At 36.8% G+C, this 22,295-nt stretch overlaps 1 protein-coding gene across 1 annotated transcript in view; it reads left to right on the forward strand.

Moving 5' to 3' along the window:
• The window catches only part of CPA6 (carboxypeptidase A6), a 320,090-nt gene that overhangs the window by 246,296 nt on the left and 51,499 nt on the right, over positions 1-22,295 (forward strand). The window contains exons 7-8 of the mRNA XM_017544873.2: positions 17,322-17,432; positions 17,945-18,035. Of these exons, the coding sequence (XP_017400362.1) occupies positions 17,322-17,432; positions 17,945-18,035 (202 nt within the window). The remainder of the gene's footprint in view (positions 1-17,321; positions 17,433-17,944; positions 18,036-22,295) is intronic.

Genomic DNA, 22,295 nt, shown 5'->3' on the forward strand with positions numbered 1-22,295 from the left:
AAAATTGACAAAGCTCTAGCATGAGAGACAAAAAAAAAAGAAGCAAATTACCAATATCAAGAATGAAATGGAATATCACCACAAACTCTGAAGATATAGAAAAGGTTAATAAGGGAATACTGGAAATAATTCTACCCAGATAAATTTGACAGTGTAGACAAAATGAACTAATTAATTGAAAAACACCAACTATTACAACTTACCTATTAGAAAGTAGAGAATTTGAATATCCATCCCTATAACTATTACAAATATTAGTTTCTTATTTTTAGATTCCCCAGAAAAGAAATTTCAAGGCTCAGAAGCTTTCACTGGAGAATTCTACCAAATGTTTAAAGAAGAATTAACACCAATTCAACACAGTCTTTTCAGAAAATAGAAAAGGCTGGAACACTTCCGGTTCTTTTTATGAAGCCTGATACCAAAACCAGGGACACCACATGAAAAAGAAACTCAGACCAATATCCTTGTTGAAAATAAATATATAAATCCTAAATAAAGTATTAACAGAATTTTGCAATCAAGAAAAATGATTATATACCATGGCTAAGTGAGATTTATTTCAGGAATGCAATCCCAGTTTAATATTCAAAAGTTAATCATTGTAATCCACTATATTAAAAGCTAAAGAAGAAAAACTATATGATCTTACCAGTTGACGCAGAGAAAGGATTTGACTAAATTTACCATACATCCATGATAAAACTCTTATAGAAATAGAGAGGTAATCTTTCAACAGGATATAAGATAAACATACAAAATCAATTTATTTCCATACGCATAATAGCAATTAACACATGGACACTGGAATTTTTTAAATACAAGATTATATACAATTACTCAAAAAAGTGAAATACTTTTAGGTGTAAATCTAACAAAATGTACAGGATTTACATGCTGAAAGCTACAAAATGCTGGTGAAATAAAATCTAAGTGAAGAGACAGACATACCACATTCATGGACTGGGAGATTTCAAAATAGTAAAGATGGCAATTCTGCTCTAACTGCTATAGAGATTTAACACAATTCCTATCAAAATTTCAGCAAGACTTTTTTGTAGCTATGGGTAAGATTATTCTTAAAACTGTATGGAATGGCAAAGGAAGTAGGACAGCCAAAACTATTTTGAAAAGAAGAATGAAAAGGGAGGGAGGATTCATTCTATCTGATTTCAGGATATACCACATACCTTCAATAATTAAGCGTGTGTGGTATTGGTGAAAGGATAGGCATAGATAAATGGAACAGAATAGAAACTCAAAAATAGATCCACACAAATATTCTCAACTGACTTTTTACACAAACGCAAAAGCAATTCAGTGGTGGAAAAGCAGACTTTTCAGCAAATGGTGCTGAAGCAATTGGATATTCATTGCAAAAAAAAAAAAATTCTGTTTTTTTATAAGATGTGAGTCTAAGTCTCATACCATATACAAAAATTAACTCAAAATCAATCATGAATTTAAATCTAAAATGTAAAATGATAAAACTTTTAGGGGAAAAAAAGCACAGGAGAAGATCTTGAGGATCTAAAACCAAGGCAAAGAGCTCTTTGATTTGACACCAAAAACATGCTCCATAAAAGAAGTAGATACACTGTTCATTATCAAACTTAATCAAAATTTTAAACTTTTGCCTAGGAAAAACTGTTAAGAGGATGAAAATTATAAGCTGCAGACTGGGAAAAAAGATATGCAAATCACATATCTAATAAAAGACTCATTTGGAATATATAAACTCAAAACTTGATAGTGAAAAGCAAACAATCCAATGAGAAAATGGGCAAAAGACATGAAAAGACATTTAACCAAAGTGTATACATGCAGATGGTAAATAAGCACATGCAAAAAAGATGTCATTGAGAAAATTAAAGCCACAATGAGTTATCACTGCACACCTATCTGAATGGCTAAAGATAATCAGATAGATAGATTTATATCACCAAATACCAGTGAGGATGCAGGAAACTAGAGCACTCATATGTTGCAGGTGCAAATGTAAAACAGTAGAGCTATTCTTGAAAGCAGTTGGCAGTATCTTTTCAAACTGGTCATGCAACTACCATATGACCCAGTAATTGCACTCCTGGCATTTATCCCAGAGAAATTAAAACTTATGTTCACTCAAAAACCTGTGCACAAATGTTTATAGCAGCTTTATTTATAATAGCTAAAAACTGGAAACAACCCAAGTATCCATCAACAGGCAAATGGTTAAACAAACTGTAGTACATCTATACCATGGAAAACTACTCAACAATTAAAAGGAACAGATCATTGATACAGCAACCTGGATGAGTCTCCAGAGAATTATGCTGAATTAAAAAGCCAGTCTTAAATGCCTACTTTATTATTTCATTTATATATTGTTCTTGAAATGACAAAATTATGAAAATAGAGAACAGATTAGTGACTGCTCACGGTTAGGGAAGGGGTGGAGTTAGAAGAAAAGTGGATGTGGCTGTAAAAGAGCAACATGAGGAATGTGTATGTGGATGGAAATGTTGCCCATATCAATGCCAATACCCTAATGGTAATATTACACTACAGTTTGGCAAGATATTAACAATAGGGAAAATAGGTAAAGGGTATATGGTATCTATCTGTATTCTTATAACTACATGTGGACCTACATTTATCTCCAAATATATAAAAATAATAGCCAGGCTTCATACCCCTGGTTTCCATTCTCTTTGGAACCAGGTGCTATCTCTTGCCTAGAGAAACAGTCAATTTCATCTCCGCTCTGTCTTCCCGGCTGTGTAATCCTCATCAACTGGCCCTGACTCTCCTTGCCATGAAAACCAGATGTATTAAGAGGGCTCTGGCTCCATTAAGTTCATCTCTTCTTCAGCCAGCACGACTGTCCCATGCCATGCCCTGAGAGCCACTTCCACTTCTGCCCCCATTCCAATTTAGTGGATTAATCTGTGGATGTCTATTTTGAAAACACAAAGCTCAGAAAACAGTGATACACAAGCAAAGCACCCAAATTAAATGACTGGTAAATTGGGCTTCATTATTTTGTTATTTTGCAAATTGCATAAATGAATTCACTATTTCAACAAATATTGATAAATTGCTAGTTGACAGACATTTTTTAAATGCCAGATATACCACAAAACTTATGGGCTATAGTCTCTTAAGTTGATAGTCATTTAATTCTGTTTGGAAAATGTAGAGCCATCGCTTTTCTGTTTGCAATACATGCTACCTCTCTTTCTTTCCTAACATTCACATACTAGGAAATATTACCTTTTGGCATTAAAGTTGTCTTGTCTTTTTTTTTTTTTTTTTTTTTTTTTTTGGTTTTTTTTTTTTTTTTTTTTTTTTTTTTTTTTTTTTTTTTTTTTTTTTTTTTTTTTTTTTTTGAGACGGAGTCTTGCTCTGTTGCCCAGGTTGGAGCACAACTCTTTTTTTAAGCTTGTAAGCAGAATTAAGAAAATAAGTGGTTTGTACACTTAGATTGCAAAATCTTTCTCTTGTTGAACGCTTGCTTATATCAGCTTATCAAAACTGTTATCATGTGATATTTATGGTGCCATAGGGCTTTGAGGGGAGAGAAAAAAGATAAGCACAGACATGCTGGACTTACTGTGGAAATGTGCACCACAGATGCTCCCTTCATCACAAAATTAAAAAGGAATTTTAAGAAATATTACCTTTTGGCATTAAAGTTTTGTTTTCTTTTCTTTTCTTTTTTTTTTTTTTTTTTTTTTTTTTTTTTTTTTTTTTTTTTTTTTTTTTTTTTTTTTTTTTTTTGAGGCAGAGTCTTGCTCTATCGCCCAGATCGGAGTGCAGTGGCACAATCTTGGCTCACTGCAACCTCTGCCTTCCAGGTTCAAGCAATACTGCCTCAGCCTCCTGAGTAGCGGGAATTGCAGGCGTGCACCACCACACACTGATAATATTTGTATTTTTAGTGGAGACGGGATTTCACCATGTTAGCCAGGCTGGTCCTGAACTCCTGACCTCAAGTGATCCATCCGCCTCGGCCTCCCAAAGTGCTAGTATACACATGTGAGCCACCACACCCGGACTAAAGTTTTCTTAAATTTTTCATGGGCCAAGAGGGATGATACAGACATCAAATTCATTGAAGAAAGAATTTATCAATGAAAGAAAACTAGAATAGATACACTTAAGGAGAAAGCAGAGATGCACATGCAGAACTTGGAAGTTATCTTTCTGCAAATGTGAACAGGTATCTACAGAAGAGCAAAAGACTTAAACCTGAGAATGGGCAGAGGCCAGGGAACAAAGAGAATAGACAGCAAGGAGATACTTATAAAGAGGGACACTCACAAAACTTAATAGACTTGAAAATTAAATTTAAAAGTAGAGGATGGTTCACACCTATAATCCCAACACTTTGGGAAGCTGAGGCAGGTTAATCACTTGAGGCCAAGAGTTCAAGACCAGCCTGGAAACATGGTGAAACCCCTTATCTACTAAAAATACAAAAATTAGCTGGGCATGGTGGCATGTGCCTGTAATCCCAGTTACTCAGAAAGCTGAGGCATGAGAATAGCTTGAACCCAAGAGGCAGAGGTTGCAGTGAGCTGACATTGCACCACTGCACTCCATCCTGGGCAACAGAGCAAGACTCTGGCTCAAAAAAATAAAAAATGTAGAGGAAACTACCAACTTAAAAATAGGGTCGAAAACAGTATGGCAGGTCTTCCAAAAGTTAAACATAGAGTTACTATGTGGTCCCCAAATTCCACTCCTATGTGTGTACCCAAGAGAACTGAAAACATATCCACACAGAAAGTTGTACATGAACGCTCATAGCAGCATTATTCATAGTAACCGAAAAGTGGCCATTGGCTGATGAATATGTTTTTTTATTGGTATAATGATACAATAGGGCATTATTCAGCCATAAAAGGAATGAAGGTATTAAGATGCAGCAGTGGTGGACCTTGAAGACATTATGCTAAATGAAATAAAGCAGACACAAAAGCTTATATATCATATCACTCCATTTGTGTGAAATGTTCAGAGAGAAGCAGATTAGTGGTTGCAAGAGGATGAGGTAAGAGGGAATTGGAACTAACCACTACCAGGTTCTTTTTGGAGTGATGGAAATGTCCTAGAACTTGATAATGATGATTGTACAGCACTGCAAATATATTAAAAGCCACCGAATTGTACACTGTAAAATGGTTAATTTTATGTTCTATGAATTATATCTCACTAAATGAAGTACCAATATATGCTACAACATAGATGAATCTTGAAAACATGCTGAATGAAAGAAGTTGCTCACAAAAGATTATGTATTACCTGATTCCATATATATGCAATGCCCCAAATCGGAGAATTTCTGGGGGAAAAAAAAATGTAGATTAGTGGTTACCTGTGGTGAGGGAAGATGATAGGATTGTGGAGTTGATAGCTGGAGTATGGGCTTCTGGCTGGGCATGATGGCTCACGCCTGTGATCCCAGCACTTTGGGAGGCTGTGGTGGGTGGATCATGAGGTCAGGAGTTCGAGACCAGTCTAACCAACATGGTGAAACCCTGTCTCTACTAAAAGTACAAAAATTAGCCAGGCATGGTGGAGTGCCATCTATTCAGGAGGCTGAGGCAGAAGAATCGATTGAACCCAGGAGACAGAGGTTGCAGTGAGCTGAGGTTGTGCCACTGCACTCCAGCCTGGCCAACAGAGTGAGATTGTGTCAAAAAAAAAAAAAAATTGATATGGGCTTCTTTTTTTGGATAATGAAAGTACAAGGCCAGGTGTGGTAGCTCATTCCTGTAATCCCAGCACTTTGGGAGGCTGAGGTGAGAAGATCATGAGGTCAGGAGTTCAAGACCAGCCTGGCCAACATGGTGAAACCCTGTCTCTACTAAAAATACAAAAACTAGCCGGGCCTGGTGGCACATGCCTGTAATCCCAGCTACTGGGGAGGCTGAAGCAGGAGAATCGCTTGAACCCAGAAGGCGGAGGTTACAGTGTGCCAAGAGAGTGCCATTGCACTCCAGCCTGGGCAACAGAGCGGTACTCCATCTCAAAAGAAAACAAAAGGAAAATATAAAATTATAAAGTGGTGATGGTTGCACAACTCTGGAAATATACTAAAAACACTAAATTGCACACTACAAAAGGATGAATTGTAAGGTGTATGAATTACATCCCAATAAAGCTGTTATTTTTTAAATTAGGGTTAAATAGCATTCCCCCAGAAGATATTTATATTAATTGGTTCAACAAATTCTTGTTGATCACTGCATTTTTAGTACCCTTCTTGTATTACGGGCATCAACAGAAGTATAAATCATGGTCCCTGCACTCAAGGGGTCTGCACTCTATTTGAGGAGGAATATTTATGTACGGGAAATAACATAAAATAGTGTGTCTTTGGGGGCCTAAGTGTACTGATTATAGTGCCTGAAGGAATTAAGGAATCAGAAAAATCCATGAAGACTTAAAAAAAAAAAAACAAGGTTTGGGGAAACTTTGTGGAGGAAATGATTCTCAAGCCTTGACTGAGAAGTTGGAATTTGATCAGGAAAATAAATGAAAGCATTCCAAGAAAGAGAAAAGATTAATGTTGAGGATGAACATGGTATGTGTATGTTGCCATAGATTTAGTGAGGCAACAATCTCTGGTCTGTGTGAGCAGACTCTAATGCCATATAAGACTGCTTGAAAAATTATAGTAAGCCTTGGAAGCCAAGCAGAGTTTGGTCACTAAAGTAAAATGAGAAAACACTGATCAGGTGCAGTGGCTCACACCTGTAATCCCAGCACTTTGGGAGGCCAAGGCCAGAGGATCACTTGAGCCCAGGAGGTCAGGGCTGCAGTGAGCTATGATTACACCACTGCACTCCAGCCTGGGTGACGGAGTGAGATCTTCTCTAAAAAAATAAATAAATAAATAAATAAATGAAAGAAAAGAAAATGCTGATAAGGAGCAAAAAAGTATGTGCCACAGAGCTTAAAGGTGAAAGGCAATGATACATGGATGGAAGGAAGGAGAAAGAACTCAGAGTGAGGGCAACTAACTAGAAGTTTCTAGGGCAGGAATCTACACAGAAACAGGAAGAGTGGATGTAGGAATGGAAAGTTAAAAAAGCATATAAGAAAGTCCAAAGAAAATATTCGTTTATTCTGTCAAATGCTTATTGAGTACTTCTTTGTATACAAAGACAGCAGGCTAAGTCCTGTAATGGCATAAGTACTGTCCTACAGTACAGAAAACATTAACCCTTTCCTCAATGCATTTGCAGTTCTACTGGGGAGAAGAGACACAGACACAAAAGAAGGCAGCCGTAAAGCAAGTCTTTAGGAATTGATGATTGGCTTGATATGGGAATAGAAGAGGAGGATAGGTCAAAGATAAGATGCCCAAGAGATCGGTGATATCATTGAAGTTGGGGGAGCATCAGTTGAAGTGTTGGCAGGACCATGAGTCTGAAGGGAAGTACCCAACATAACACTACACTAAGCTGGTGAAATGATTAATTTATTCAGCAAGTAATTATCAAGTCTCTACTGCTATGCACCAGGCCAGACCATGTTAAGACACTGTGGTTACTGGGTAACAGGGAAGGAAAATCAAAAACTCTGTTCTTATCCAACTCATGGATTCTCATGAACCAAAAGAATGAATGCTCTTTGATAAGATGTGAAAGATTGAGCAATCTGCCAAAATGAATAAATACCTGATTCACAGGCCTAATTTGGGCAGCAGGCAACCAAGAATAAATTCCAGTGATTTTGTCCGCCATAACAAAGTTGGGTGTAAGTACTTTTCTTGTCTGTATTGCATAAGCTGCTAAGAAAAGACAAGCCAAGGGATGGAAGATCGTAGCAGTATACCAGTGAGGTCCTGGTACAAATTCGGGGCAAGTCATATCTATATTTAGGATAGCCTAGTAATTTTCAATGGCAGCTCATTTTTACATCTTTTTGTTTTTTTAATTGTGGGAAGGCCACTTTAATTCTTTGTTGCCAATGCAGATGGAATAGCATTTGCTTCATTTTTCAGAATAACCTCCAACTGAATGAGGCAATTGGGCTTTGTTCACTTCTGCTAGTTTGAGATCATCCACCTCCCAGATTGAGTAGTATCCCAAGCCATTTCTGGTGCTTGCTGGCCCAGGGTTATGCACAGCCCTTCCGTTCTTTCCTCAGATAATGCTACATTGCTGGGATGAATTTGACCAGTCTCGTTATTTGTATAATACTAAGAAAGTAACTCAGGGAAATATGTATTTGGAAATAAAGACACTCCCATGCATAAAAGCAAAAAAGGAAGGCATAAAGGAATAACTGATACATACATAGCCCTGACTACATAAAAATATTTTAGTGGAGTATCTATTGATGAAGGACACTCTTCATGACCCGTTGCTATGTTTAAAAAAAAAAACAGCGTGGACAATATAATTTCAATTTTGCAAAATCTATATCTGAAAGCTATATAGATATATACCTGAAAAATATGCCAACTGTTAAAAAAGGAGAGGATTATGGGTAATTTTTATTTTCTTCTTTACGCTTTTCTGAATTTCCCAAAATTTTCTGTGTTAAACAGGACCAAAAATGACTATTTTTAAAATAAATTAAACCCAGACAAAACTGAAAACATTTCATTCTCACACTAAACTCCGTTATGCTCGAGTCATCTATTTCTACAGGTATTTTAGAATCAGCAGCTGGCAGACCAAAGTGGCAGACCAAAGATAAAGCAAGGTTTTGCAACAAAATGTTTGGGACTAAAATGGTCTGAAACGGAAAGTTCTGCCAGACATTGAAGATGTGTGATATACAGGTGGATCTAATTTGATCCTGTTACAGAAAAGCAGCAGTAAAACATCCTTGGTTCTCCAGGTGAGAGCCAGGGTTTTTGTCTGCTGTCTACGTAATGTGAAACCTCACCCTTCCAGGCCATTTGATTATTGGAAAACCATCTCCATTGCACTTTCCTGCCCATCTACACTCGGCACTGCAGTGATGGCTAATCCTAGTGCCAACATCTGGCATGTGATTCAGATGTACTATGCAGATGATTCAAATAAAAATAATAGGAGCCTTTCAGGGAAGCAGGTTATTTTCCAGGCAGAGTAAACAGTAATATGTGAGGGCTATGGAGGGTTGTGTGTTTAGGACAGAGCTCTAAGAATAACTTACAGCTGTGGTTGTAGCGGAAGTCCTCCAACTAGGAATGCTTTCCAGAAAGGGAAGGGTTGTCTCCCAGAATCCAAAAGCTCTCCAGGGAATAGTCCTTTTGGATAATCATCTCTTTCAGTCTCATTATGTATTGCTGCTCATTAAAAGTAAAATATAAGCCCTCAGATGTAGGATAAAACACTAAGGTCTTGGTTAAGAAATAGATCACTAAAAATAAACCTTTTTAAGAAGAGAACTTAAATTACATGTATGTGCCAAAAAACAGGGAATAAATAATTGAGAAGGTTACTGAGCCCAGATCAAGTATCTAATGAATTCAGCTGAGTAAGCAAACACTTCTTTGTTCTTAATTACGTAATGGAAAACAGCTCATCGTATGAAAATGATCTTCATTTTTTAAATTGTCTGGCTTTGGTTCACTGCCTTTCTAAGTAATTACCATATTTTGGTTTTCTTTTTCCTGGCCTTCAGTACCGTTAGTTCCCCGTGTTCTTCCCATCCACACTCTCCCCAATCTCCTTAATTCTCCGCATCCTCCAACCTATCTCTTTCTCCCCTTCTATCCGATTTACAATGCCCTGAACATAGCAGAGTTTTCATTATTATTTGTTTAGTTTCAGTTTAATTAAACTGAAATCCATGGCATCAGTTGTACTCCACTACCTAATAATAGAGAGTGTTCTGGCCATTGTGAAGACGGACAATGCTTGCTTTTCACAGTAGCACCGGACTCTAAAAGTGACCACGCAAGCTGAAGCAGGACAGAGCAGTCTTCATCATCAACGAGAGAAATTGTTTGTTCCATGATCCTGAGCTTTTGTCGAAATGTTAAAAGCTCTCTTACTCTGTTATACCTGTATTGGGAAATTATTTTAACTGGTAAAACTAATATTTAGTATGCTGTATTTTAAATCATGAGCAATACTGAGAATTCAAATGCCTTATTTCTTTTTTAAAAAATAACACCTTATAAAGGGAAGTTTGGATTGTGCTCATCATCTTCTCTCTGTATAACTTACAACATGCAGTGAGCATCTTTCATTTAAAAAATTGCCTTGGCAGATTGTCATACTCCTTTCTTCACTGAATCAGCTTCCAATATTTTTTTTCCTTTGTACTTTCAATGTCATGAAATATCTTAGAGTTCCTTTAATGTTAAGTGTTCCCAGGTCCCTTCTTCTGGAGCATCATCATTCTTTTCATCCCAACCACTGGCCTCATCTGTATTGGTAAGTTGGTGCTCACTGTATTCCTGTGGCTGCATATCTAGAGCTGAATGGTGCAGTGTCAACATTCCTAATCAGCTGTTTGTTCTAAGCTCCATTTACATTTGGTTCAGATCTCACCTCCAGCATTAGTACTTTTCATTTCTTTGCCGCACTTTCACCTTAGTTGGACAATTTCTTCTTTCCATCATCCATTATTGTAAACTAACTTGTAGATTTATCACCAAGAAACAAGGACGCAACACAGCTACACACTTTGCTGTCTGTGTATAAACTGATTACAGGACGTGCAGTGACCAACCACCCACTGACAGACTTTCAAAGAAAGTCTGGATATAATGGATCACAGATCTTGATGCTCATTTTTATTTATACAGTGATTTGTAGACTGGAGATCAAGCAGTGGAAACGGAAACTTACACTTTTGTGGGAGGACTGGTGTTATTAAGTACAATAACAAATCTATGTATAACAAAGCCATGCAAAGTGAAGACAACTGTACTTTCATTTTTGGTAGGTAAAATATGCTTACAGAGCAGATCTTCATAATACCAAAGTTGTCCTGGCTTCTTCTCATGAGCAAATACAACCAACAAACCACTGTTGTTAGGCTATCTCTGTGTGAAATGTGAAGTGGCATTACTTAGGAAAAAGAGTAGACATGTATCTAATAGTATATTCTTCCTGGTGACACAAAACATTTCAAATATTTATGTCTCTTATTAGAAGATGTAGCTTAATTGACAACATTTTCTAGTCTTTACCTGCCCTATTATTAGTCACTCTGTGTGGTTCTAAGTATAATTAAAGATTAGGAGATGATTTTTAGTTTTTCACCCTTCGTTTATGGTGCCTTTTCTTCATGTTACTTTCAAACTGTTATTTGGTTGACCATTTTGTCTTTAATGGTCATCTTATAGTGTGATGTCATCTGTCTTTATAGATTAAACTCCCTTTTTAAAATAAAAAAAAAAACTTCCCTGTCAACTCTCCCCCACTCTAATTAATTCTCCTGGTATTGAATTTTAAATGCCTCCTTTGTGTTGAGATGCACCCACTTTGATGCCGCACTGTTTACCTGTCCTAAGTGATATTCCTGTTCAGTTCAGCTGTAGCTGGTCTTCAGCTTGATGGTGGCTGTGCCCCTTTCTTTGGCCTTAGCTGTAACAGGCTTCGTTCTGCCAGTGTGTCCTGCATTAGATGTGTGGTTATTTTTAGGTCCTCTGCAGTGATTCTAGGATAAAAATAGAGGAAAGTTTTAAAGCTACCTTTTTAAAAGCCATTAACACCAATCCTCAAAAAAATGCTCTCCATATTCCATGCTGTGATGACCTCTAAGAAAGCAACATTCAACCACATAAAACCAAAAACATTGAAACGGTGGAAAACCCTTTACCTCCCTTTGTCATTCCACACGAAGGTGTTAGTCATGGCAAAATTTGTCTTTGATTTTAACCAAAGTTTATTTGGTGAATTCTGATATATAACATGTACATATGTATGCAGAAGCCAAAACAGTCTTGGCAGATGGTGAATACCAAATAGATTCATTCTGTGTCTTTCTTAATTAACATCAGAAACGCCCCAATCAGTTCCAAATTTACCATTTGCCTGGCAGAAGGTAACACTAAAAACTTTCTTTGATATCTTTTAATTGAAAAAATCGGTTTGGTGAAGCCTGTTTAAAATACATTGAAGTAAGGTGATGCAGTACCTAGGGACCGCCACACTGAGGCGTGTGGTGCATTGTTTTGCGACTGGCTTTCAGATCCTGACTGCTTAAGTCTTCCTCATAAGCAACAATAGTAATAAAGAAATTAAACTTTGTAGGTCCAGATGCAACTTGATTATTGGGCACCTCCTTTTCAATGTGTATGGGGGGTGTGCATTGATTGCTAAAAATATTTCTACACATTAGAAGAAAAGCACACCCCTGTGTTCTTCATGGTTATGTTAGAATAATAGGAAATAGATGTCATGATTCTTCTAGAAACCCCCACCCAAACCATAAAAGAGAAATGATCTGTGTTCTATTATTTAAGGCACTCAAGCAAGGAGTTCTCCCAAACATCCCGTTCAGTATTTAACAGTCATCGCCTAGTGATGATTCTTGCTTGTGTGACCAGATGGGGAATAGCTGCAATTCTTAGAGAGTTATAAAAATCACAAATATAGCATATGCAATACAATGACACCTGCTTGTTTGTCAGAGGAAGAACACGATCTGACAAGTCTTGGAAATTAAACTGTTTCCAGAATAGAATACTACAGAGCAGCTTCTTTGATTCATATATTATTTAGAAATGAAAAAATTTTTAATGATGCTAATGACCTCCAAATATATAAAACAAAAATTGACAACATGTAAGAAAAATCAATAAGGCCAAAATAACAATATGAGGTTTTAACACAATTCTCAGTGGTTAAGATAGCAGACAAAGTCTTAGTAAGAATGTAGGTGATACAAACAATAACTAATAACCTCATCCAATAAACACATATACTATCTCTACCCAATAATTACAGAATGTATGTTTTTTCAAGCACAATTGGAACATTCACAGAAATTGAATATATTCTAGTCTACAAAGCAAGTATCAACAAATACCAAATAATCTGTTAAAAATACCACATTCTCTAACTGTAATGCAGTTGTCAGAAATCATTTATTTACAAAAAAATTATCCCACATATTTAGAAACAAAAACACTTAAAATTTAAATCAAGGAAAAGAATAAAGTCTCTGAGTTAGTGAGTCAGTCTTTCCATTCAAGAAATTAGAAAACGAACAAAAGTGTGAATGACAGGCTCTGGTAGCTCATGCCTGTAATCCCAGCACTTTAGGAAGCTGAGAGGGAGGATTGCCTGAGCCCAGGAGCCTAAGATCAGCCTGGGCAACATAGGGAAACCCTGTCTCTACAAACAATAAAAAATTAAGTATTTAGCCAAGTAGCTCCTGCCTATAGTCCCAGCTACTTGGGAGGCTGAGGCAGGAGGATCATTTGAGCCCAGGAGTTCGAGGCTGCAGCGAGCTATGATTGAACCACTGAACTCCAGCCTGGGTGACAGAGCAAGACCATATCTTAAAAAAGAAAATTGTAAAGTCAACAACAACAAAATGATAAAGATACATCTTTCTTAGTACATCTTTGTTTTATATTTCATTAGCTTCTGCTCTAGGCATAAACGGTCTTAGAACTGAGTTTCTACCATTCAGGGAACTAATAATTCAAATATATTAAAAATATTCCATAAATATAATGTTTATATTAGAACACCCCCAAATCACCATCAGGTAATATAACCCTTGTAGCAAAACCAGATAAGGACAAAATAAGAAAGAAAATCATATGCTTAGCTCATGTAGCAATGCAGATGTTAATGCAGTCATGCATTGCTTGACAACAGAGATACGTTCGGGAAATGTGTCATTAGGCAATTTCATCATTGTGTGAACAACATAGAGTGTACTTAGGCAAACCTGGGTCGTATTTTTTTTTCATATGGAAAACCAAATGCCTCACCACCACTACTGAATGTGTCATTTTCCCTATTGATCTGCAACACAAATATCAAGTGTCGGATATCAGATTTCTCTCTATGTTCCATTATAATCTTGTGGAACCACAGTGGCATATGCAATCCATTGTTGACCAAATCATTGTTATACAGTGTTTGACTGCATTAGCAACCTGAATCCAGCCAATGTGTTAAAAATACACATCATAACCAAATGGGCTTATCCCAGGAAAACGAGGATGGTTTAACAACAGAAAATTATTTATTGACATATCACAACAACCAAATGATTATGACAGTAGAGGAAAAAAAGTCATTTACTAAAATTCAACAAACATTAGTGACAAAAACAACCTAAGTATAAAACAGAACCTCCTTGATTTCAAAATTAATGTGAAGAGAGAAGGGTCAAAAATAACCAAGATAATTTTGAACTCAAAAAACATGGGGAGACACATCCTACCAGACTCATCAGATTCTATACAAACCATGATGTGAGTTTGGCGAACTGATATAGACCAGAGTGCATTAATGCAATTCCATCCACAAATGGAAACTTGTTCTTTAGCATAGGTAGCCTGTTAATTCAGTCTCACTCACTGCAGATGGGAGTGCTTGCTGATTTAATAAAAAACAGCAACACTTAATATAATTAAAAACATGTAAATCCATGACCCAACAAATCCATTCCTGACTATATGTTATAAACAAACTCAACTATGTCTAGGAGAAATGTGCAAGAATATTTATTGCATTATTATAACAGTGAAATACCAAATTCAATCTAACTGTCCATCAACAAAATAAGTTGTGCATTTACCTGTAATGGAATGCCATTTACCAGTTAAAATAAATAAATCCTCAATAAATATGAAAAATATATTGGGAGTAAAGCAGACCACAGATTAACATATTTCATTTGCATAAAATGTTAAAGCATACACACAGTATCATACATTGTTCTCATGCCACATATATATGTAGTAATACATACAATCATGCATGGAAAGGATAATGTCAAGCAGAATAGGGATTACCTTGGTGGAAGGAAAGAAAATGGGATCAGGGAGTAATCAAAAGGGAGTTTTTGTTTATAATGTCTCCATTTTTTAAAGCTTTCTTAAATATGACAAGATTTATTGGTGGGCTCGTAGGTGTGATAGACTTCTCTGTATTTTTGCTATTTGCTTAAAATATGTTATTTTCCAAAAGGAAGTTAGCAATTTATTTTAAATATAAAGCTATGAAGGTCACTTGCACTGGAGAAGACAGAATAAGATGCAAGCATTGCCATGCAGGTCTCTAGACCAGTTGGCCATGTAGGTACTAACATCCATGCTTGGAAAAGATGACACCTCCTCAGTTTGGACTGAGATGAAAGAGCTGTAGTCCCTAATGTTAGAAAAGGAGTGAGAGAAATTACCATGGCTTTTTCCTACCCCACTTTTCCTGCCTTGTTGCCCCAGCTCCTTTCTTCTGCCATCTCTTTTCTCTTCCTCTCTAGAGTGGTATGGACAGCTACTGAACTTTAAGGAAGAATGTAGCCAACCATGTAGCTCTGTCCCTGCCATCCCAGTAGGAGACTTCATCCAGGCATTGAGGAATCTCCATTTACCTGGGGAAAAAATTCCAGGATTTGTACAACTGATTGCATACTAGGGATTTCTCCCTAGTTTGAGGGTTCAGGTAATTAATACAAATTCAAGCATATAGAAAAGTCCCTTTGAAGTTAAAGTTGCCCAACAAATTATTATTGAGTCTTAAACAAAAGAACAAGAGAGAAGGGTATTAATGTTTATAAACTTGTGTTACTCTCATAGATATTTAAATTATATATACGATTGTATTTAACTCTTATGTTCTTGAGTGTATCCCTATATTTTCAATATTATTTCTAAGATAGTGATAGTTCCTAACAAATTGTATTATTAGATTTCTCTCTATCAATAGAATTCTTACCATGTAAATATGGAATGCTGCTTATGATGGGTTCAGAAATCCTACTTAACTAGATGTAAAAGAAGTTTGAAATTTTAAGGATTTAATTTTCCGAGGAGGTTTATACACAATTTTAGAATTCTTTTATTTGGGGAGGGGTAACAGGAAGGTACAAGGTTTTAGTTATGTGAGTTGAGTAAGTCCTGGAGATCAACTGTACAGCATAGTGCCTGTAGTTAACAATACTGTATTATACCCTTAAAAATTTCCTAAGAGGGTAGAGCTTATGTAAGTGTTCTTATCACAAAAAACAATAATGATAATCTATAAAGAGAGCAGGAGGAAACTATTGAAGTGATGGGTATGTTTATGGCATAAATTATGGTGATGGTTTCACGGGTATATACTTATCTCAAGATGCATCAAGTTGTATACATTAATTTAATATGTACGACTCTTAGTATGTCAATGATACCCCAATAAAGTGGGGTTTTTTAAACAAGTTATTTTATCTGAATTGTATTTTTAATATGGTAAACATGCAAACAATCCAAATAGGTATAAAATGAAAGGTAATTCTCCTTCCCACACATTGTCCCCCAGTCCCCTCCACAAAGACAACCACTGTTACAAATTTCCTGTGTGCTCCTCTAAGATATTCTGTTTTCTTAATTATGCACCTGTTTCTTAATTATGTCTAGGATTGATTTTGGAGAAAAACAAGGACAAATATGCATCAAAAAGAACTTTTTAAAAAGTTCATTCCATAAATGTTATTTCAGAATGTCTGTCTTCTCGAAAACACATACAATGCTTTTCTATCTGAGGCCAACCTGTAGTGCAGCATCTTCAGACTTGGGGTCAGGCACGATTTAAGTAAAAGCTAATCACAAGAGCAAGACTTCAAAGGAGCCACAATAAAAATAGCAAAGATGTTCTATTGTTCATTAAATTTTTTATAGAAAAGTAAGGAGAAAAGAATAGTCTCAATGCAGTAAGTTCCAAGGCTTGAGGCTGGTACTAATTAGGCAATTAAGTGACATGCAGCTGCTCTGTGCTATGAAGTATTGTGCAAAGCTATCAAATAGATTTAGTAATTATTTTGCCCACAATTGAATGGAATCTAAAAGGAGGTGGTTCCACAAAAGCCCATCTATGTTGTTGCTTTCTTAATCAGCCTAAAAATTTAGCCAGATCTTAAATATGATTAAGAGGCTGCCCAATTGATCTTTTTTAACAACTCTGCTAAAAGGTTATTGGTAATAAAGAGTTTAATTCAGACAGAAGTATTAACAGAGAATTTATGATGTCAAAGAGTAAAGTTCCTATTAGCTTATTACTTTTTAAAGCACAGTATTTGGTATTTCTCATGGGTAGAAAGGAAATCTCACACTTTTTTTCCTCCCTTTTTGGGGACCAATCTCCAAGGTCAAAGACCTTGTCTATAAGAAAAAATCTCACCTTTGAAAGAAAAATCTTACCTTTGTCTTTTAGGCTCTTCTAACATATAAGAGTGACCCAGCCATGAGAAAAATGTTGAATCATCTCTATTTCTATATCATGCCTGTTTTTAACGTCGATGGATACCATTTCAGTTGGACCAATGTAAGTCACTTTGCCTATCCAGTTGAAAAGAGGACTAAATAAATCAGGGAAAACAGAGTCACTAACTTCCAGGACAGGAAGGAAGGTGGACGGGCAGTCAGCTAATTGACTATAGCGATGCAAAAGAGGCCTTCACTCCTTTACAGATCAGAGCTGTTGTTGGTATTTGATTTCATTTTCACATCTAGATTTTGCAGAAGATTTCACATAAATAAAGATTTCTTCTTCCAAATAAATTGTGAAAAAATCACTCGTCTAGTCCAGCCCATTCAATTTTGTCTATAAAGAAATGGGGCCAAGAAAAGGCAAAATATAGGAAGTTTGGATCATAAATTGGAGCATGAAGCTCCGCTACTAATCCAGTCCTCTTTTTCACTCCCTGGGCTTGTCTATTCACAGAAGAACTCTCCGCTCGGTAGTATGATTCATTCATTGATGATTGAGCTACTAAAATGCATATGAATAACCTTTTAAGTATTTTTCTCTGCACCTGTTTTCTTAATTATGTCTAGGATCGATTTTGGAGAAAAACAAGGTCAAGGAACTCAAGGTTTCGCTGCCGTGGAGTGGATGCCAATCGAAACTGGAAAGTGAAGTGGTGTGGTAAGTTTGGGACTAACTGGGATCCACCTCCAAAGGCTTCAGCAGGTTTTACTCTGTGAAATCATGAGCCCAGAGGTCTCTGATGGGAGACTTATGTTTGTCTGTATGTGAAAACCTGGTAGAGAAAGGTACAGTTATGTCCATCATAGCTGTCATTGGCAAAAGAAAATGAAAGGATTCTTTTTTAATATATAAAAATCAAATTTTAAATCTGTCAACTCAGTCCTGAAAACTGAAAATTTAAATATGTATGTAAAAGCAGAAAACTGAAGAATATTTGTCATACCCCCAATTAAAACATGAACCATGGTGTGGTATAATTCTGGTTAAATGTGTTTACCCTTTTCATATAAGCACCACTGATCCTGCCTTTGTCTATTGTGGGCAACACTTGCCTATAATCTCCAAGGTCAACGACCTTATCTATAATCTACCACTCTGCTGGTCATACGTGGATTGACTGCTCACATCAGGAATGTATTTCTGCTGCATTCCATATTTCATTAATAATCACCTTTAACATAAAAGGAAGATGTCATTTTAAGGAAGGAAATCCTTCTACCAAAGAAAAAAACAGGCAAGGGTCAGGGAGAAATGAGAAAATTAGTCATGGCTAGTATACTTGCAGCAGAAAAAGGATAGGATGGAAAACTATTACTAAAATGCAGTCGTTAGGAGCTGCCTTTTTATTGAATCTTTCCATAGGTCCCTCAAAATATAGACCCGTGTATAATGGAAAGCCTTCCTTTAATCCCTTAGAAATGAGGCCTATTGCACATTCACTCATTCTACAATGAGGGTTAGGTTCTATGTGAGAAGCCAATCCTCCCATCCCACTAGCATCAGCCAGAATAACCGGGTGTGGGCTTTGATTGCATCCACACATCCCTCCAAGCAAGAGACTTCAGTCAATTAGAATTGGCAAATAAGAACATAGGACTAAAAGAATATGGCTGTAAAATAAGACAAATGTAGTCTGATTCTACCATTATTAGCTCAGTGATTTGGGTAATTTTTTTTAATCTATGAAATTATAATGCCAACAACCTCACGGGGCTATTATAGGGACTGAAGGAATTTATAGATGTGAAATGTCCAATTTAGTTCCTAGCTCCAAACTGGGATCTAAGTATCAGTGACCTATCTCTTGTTCCCTGACCTCCAGAACAGAGTCACTTCACTTCTAAGCCTCAGACTAATTGGTGAAACAGCCTCTTTTCTTCATGGGAATGTTGTGATGATGAGCAATAATGTATACTTAAAAGTACTTTCATTATTGGGGGGAAGCATTCTACAAATACTATGATGTGGTATTACAGATGGCTATTTCTATTTAGAAATTGTTTTCTCCAACCTATACTGAGACAACAAGCATGTTAACTCCTGAAATCCAGTAATTTAAAAAAATACTTTTCACTTTCCCTTCTCTCTAATGGGGCCATTTTGCATACTCATAATCACAGGGATGTTTCCCTCGTTAGCGGAGACTCGCATCCACATATATGTCATACGCATACCTACAGGCATCTACATGAGTGCCCTGGATGCCAATGCCCTGTATGTAATTGAGCCAAGTAACTCTAGCAGCAGCTGGCTCTGCCTGTGTAAACTTAGACCCCTGTTTATATCAGGTTGCAAGTGAGGCCTTTATTCCCTTGGTGGTTCTTCCTTTACCCAGCTTGCATCCTTCATACACATGCCTTCTTTGGTTTTTCAGTTTCAGCTGCAGTCCCAGCTAGAATTCCTTTGATTCTTCCCAGTTTTGAATTGTTCTTTTTTGAGCCAACGCTCAGGATACACAAAGGGTTATGTCAAATGCAGTTACAAAATGATGATAGACTGTTGGAAGTAATGGGGAAGTGCAGGCAGCCTAGCTGGGACTGTGTCAGCTGCAAGGTCTCCAGAATGGATTCAGCTGATCCAACAGGCAGGCAGCCAAGTGTGACCTGCCTCCCTTCCACGGTCAGGTCCATCCCCTCCACAGCTGTGTGCTGCATGAAGGGGACAAGGAACCACAATGTGGGAATCACCCCAAGGTCAGGGGAATTGAAGTAAGTATGAAATTCCCTAAAGTGAACCTCCAAATAAACACCCATAGCATAAATGACAGAGAAATGCCCAGACCATTGTAAACACTATAGGATCAACACAGAAGTGACAAAAACAGCTCTTTCTTTTTCTTAAGTTATTGATTCTTGAACTTGAGGAGCAGAACATGAAACTTTTTTGCCATGAAGAATCTGGGGATCCCCATGTGATAGTGGTGATGCTTTAGTACATCCATGTGGAATAATCCAGCATGCACATAGAGAAAGGCATAGCTTTCGAGTACTTCGTAGCTCCCTTGGGGATGTTTTGGCTATAGGATGAATATCACTGGTCTGAAAGTCCCCCAGAGGAACTTGACAAGTCCCCCAATTGGTAGGAACCAGGAATAAATGCATAAATTTCCTTCATTCATTTCAAGCACATTCTCTCTGTGAAGCACTGTGCTTTTTTCTTTCCTCTCTGTACTGTTTTTAGAATGTGCTGTAAGCACTGATTTTTCCAAATTGGAACAAATCCAGGAGAAAGGCAAAGGGTTTGGATAATATCCATACTTAATCTTTAACTTCTGAATAATTCAAGTGTTGCCTAAATACAAATTACTATTTAGAAAAACCTATGGAACATAAAACAATTTTGCAAATCATGTATCTACTAAGAGACTTGCATTCAAAATATAGAAAGAATTCTTTCAACTCAGCAATAAAAACACAAGTAACCCATTTTAAAAGTGCACAAATGATTTGAACAGATAATCTCCAAAGAAGATATATAAAAGGGAATAAGCACATGAAAATATGCTCAGCATCATTAGCCAACAGAGAAATGTACATCAAAACACAGTAGGTACCACCTCACACCTACTAAGATGGCCGTAATAAAATGACAATGACATGTGTTGGTGAGGGTGCACCAACTGGGACATTCATACTTGCTGGTGAGAATGTAAAATGGTGCAGCCACTTTGGAAAACAATTTGGCATTTCCCTAAAAAGTTAAACATAGAGTTAAACAGATGACCCAGCAACCCCCTCTTAGATAGGCATACCCAAGAGAAATGAAAACATTTGTCCACATAATGACTTGCATATGAATGTTCATAGCAGTATTACTCATAATAGCCAAAAAGTGAAAATAACCCAAATGTCTAGCAGCTGATGAATAAATAAACAAAATGTGGTATATTTATACAATGGAATATTATTTGGCCATAAGAAAGAATGAAGTACTGATACATTCTGCACATAGATGATACTTAAAAATATGCTAAGTGAAAAAAGTCAGTCACAAAAAGGAAATGAAATCTCCAGAATAGGCAAATCTATAGGGATAGAGAGTAGATTAGTGGTTTCCAGGGGCTGGGGAGAGGGGAAAATGGGGAGTGACTGCTGAGGGGTAAGGGACTTCTTTTGGGGGTGATGAAAATGTTCTAGAATTAGATAGTTGTGATAATTGTGAATAAACTGAAAGCCATCGAATTGTACATTTTAAAAGGGTGAATTTCATAATATGTGAATTATAGCTATTATAAAAACAATGAAGCTGTTATAAAAATGTTTTGTTTCTATTTAGGAGCAAGTTAGGTACTTATTGAAGCGTAGTAATTCTTTTAGAACACTCAGTTACCTAATATTTATAAATTAGATATAATATGGAGAAAACTATACTTTCTTTAGCAGCCCAACCACATGTGCCCCTCTCTACATATGCCCTTCTCTGACCACCACATTCCTACCCTACCCACCCCCACAAAAAAAAAAAAAAAAAACAGGGGCTCTTCTGTTTGGGCAATCATTTGGGTAGATCATCTGGGGTGAAGAGAGAAACCATTACAAATTGGTGGTTTTCAGCCAATCCCTGGGAAATAACAATAGATGGCCACTGGCCTGCTTTCTAAAAGGATGAGTTCCTCCAGCTGAGTGGCTTTTGTTTGGAGAGAGCTATACTAGCCGAGGAACTAAGCTGAATTGTTATGAAAATATAGAGAATTTCAGAGCCTAAACTTGGGGCAAAGAGAGCAATAAAAAGAGGTAATGTTTCTAGTCTGTATGGAAAGAGACTTTAGTACGGTACTCAAAAATGCCTACATAGGATTGCGATTAAACTTTGCTGTGAAGTATGCAATTCTCCAACATATTCAGTACACAACCACCACCACAGGTAATATTCAGTACAATCTACTTCACTGACTAAGCGTGGGGTTAAGGGAAAACT

The sequence above is a fragment of the Cebus imitator genome, unplaced genomic scaffold, assembly GCF_001604975.1.
Source record: "Cebus imitator isolate Cc_AM_T3 unplaced genomic scaffold, Cebus_imitator-1.0 Scaffold9, whole genome shotgun sequence".
In the NCBI taxonomy this organism is placed as follows: domain Eukaryota; kingdom Metazoa; phylum Chordata; class Mammalia; order Primates; family Cebidae; genus Cebus; species Cebus imitator.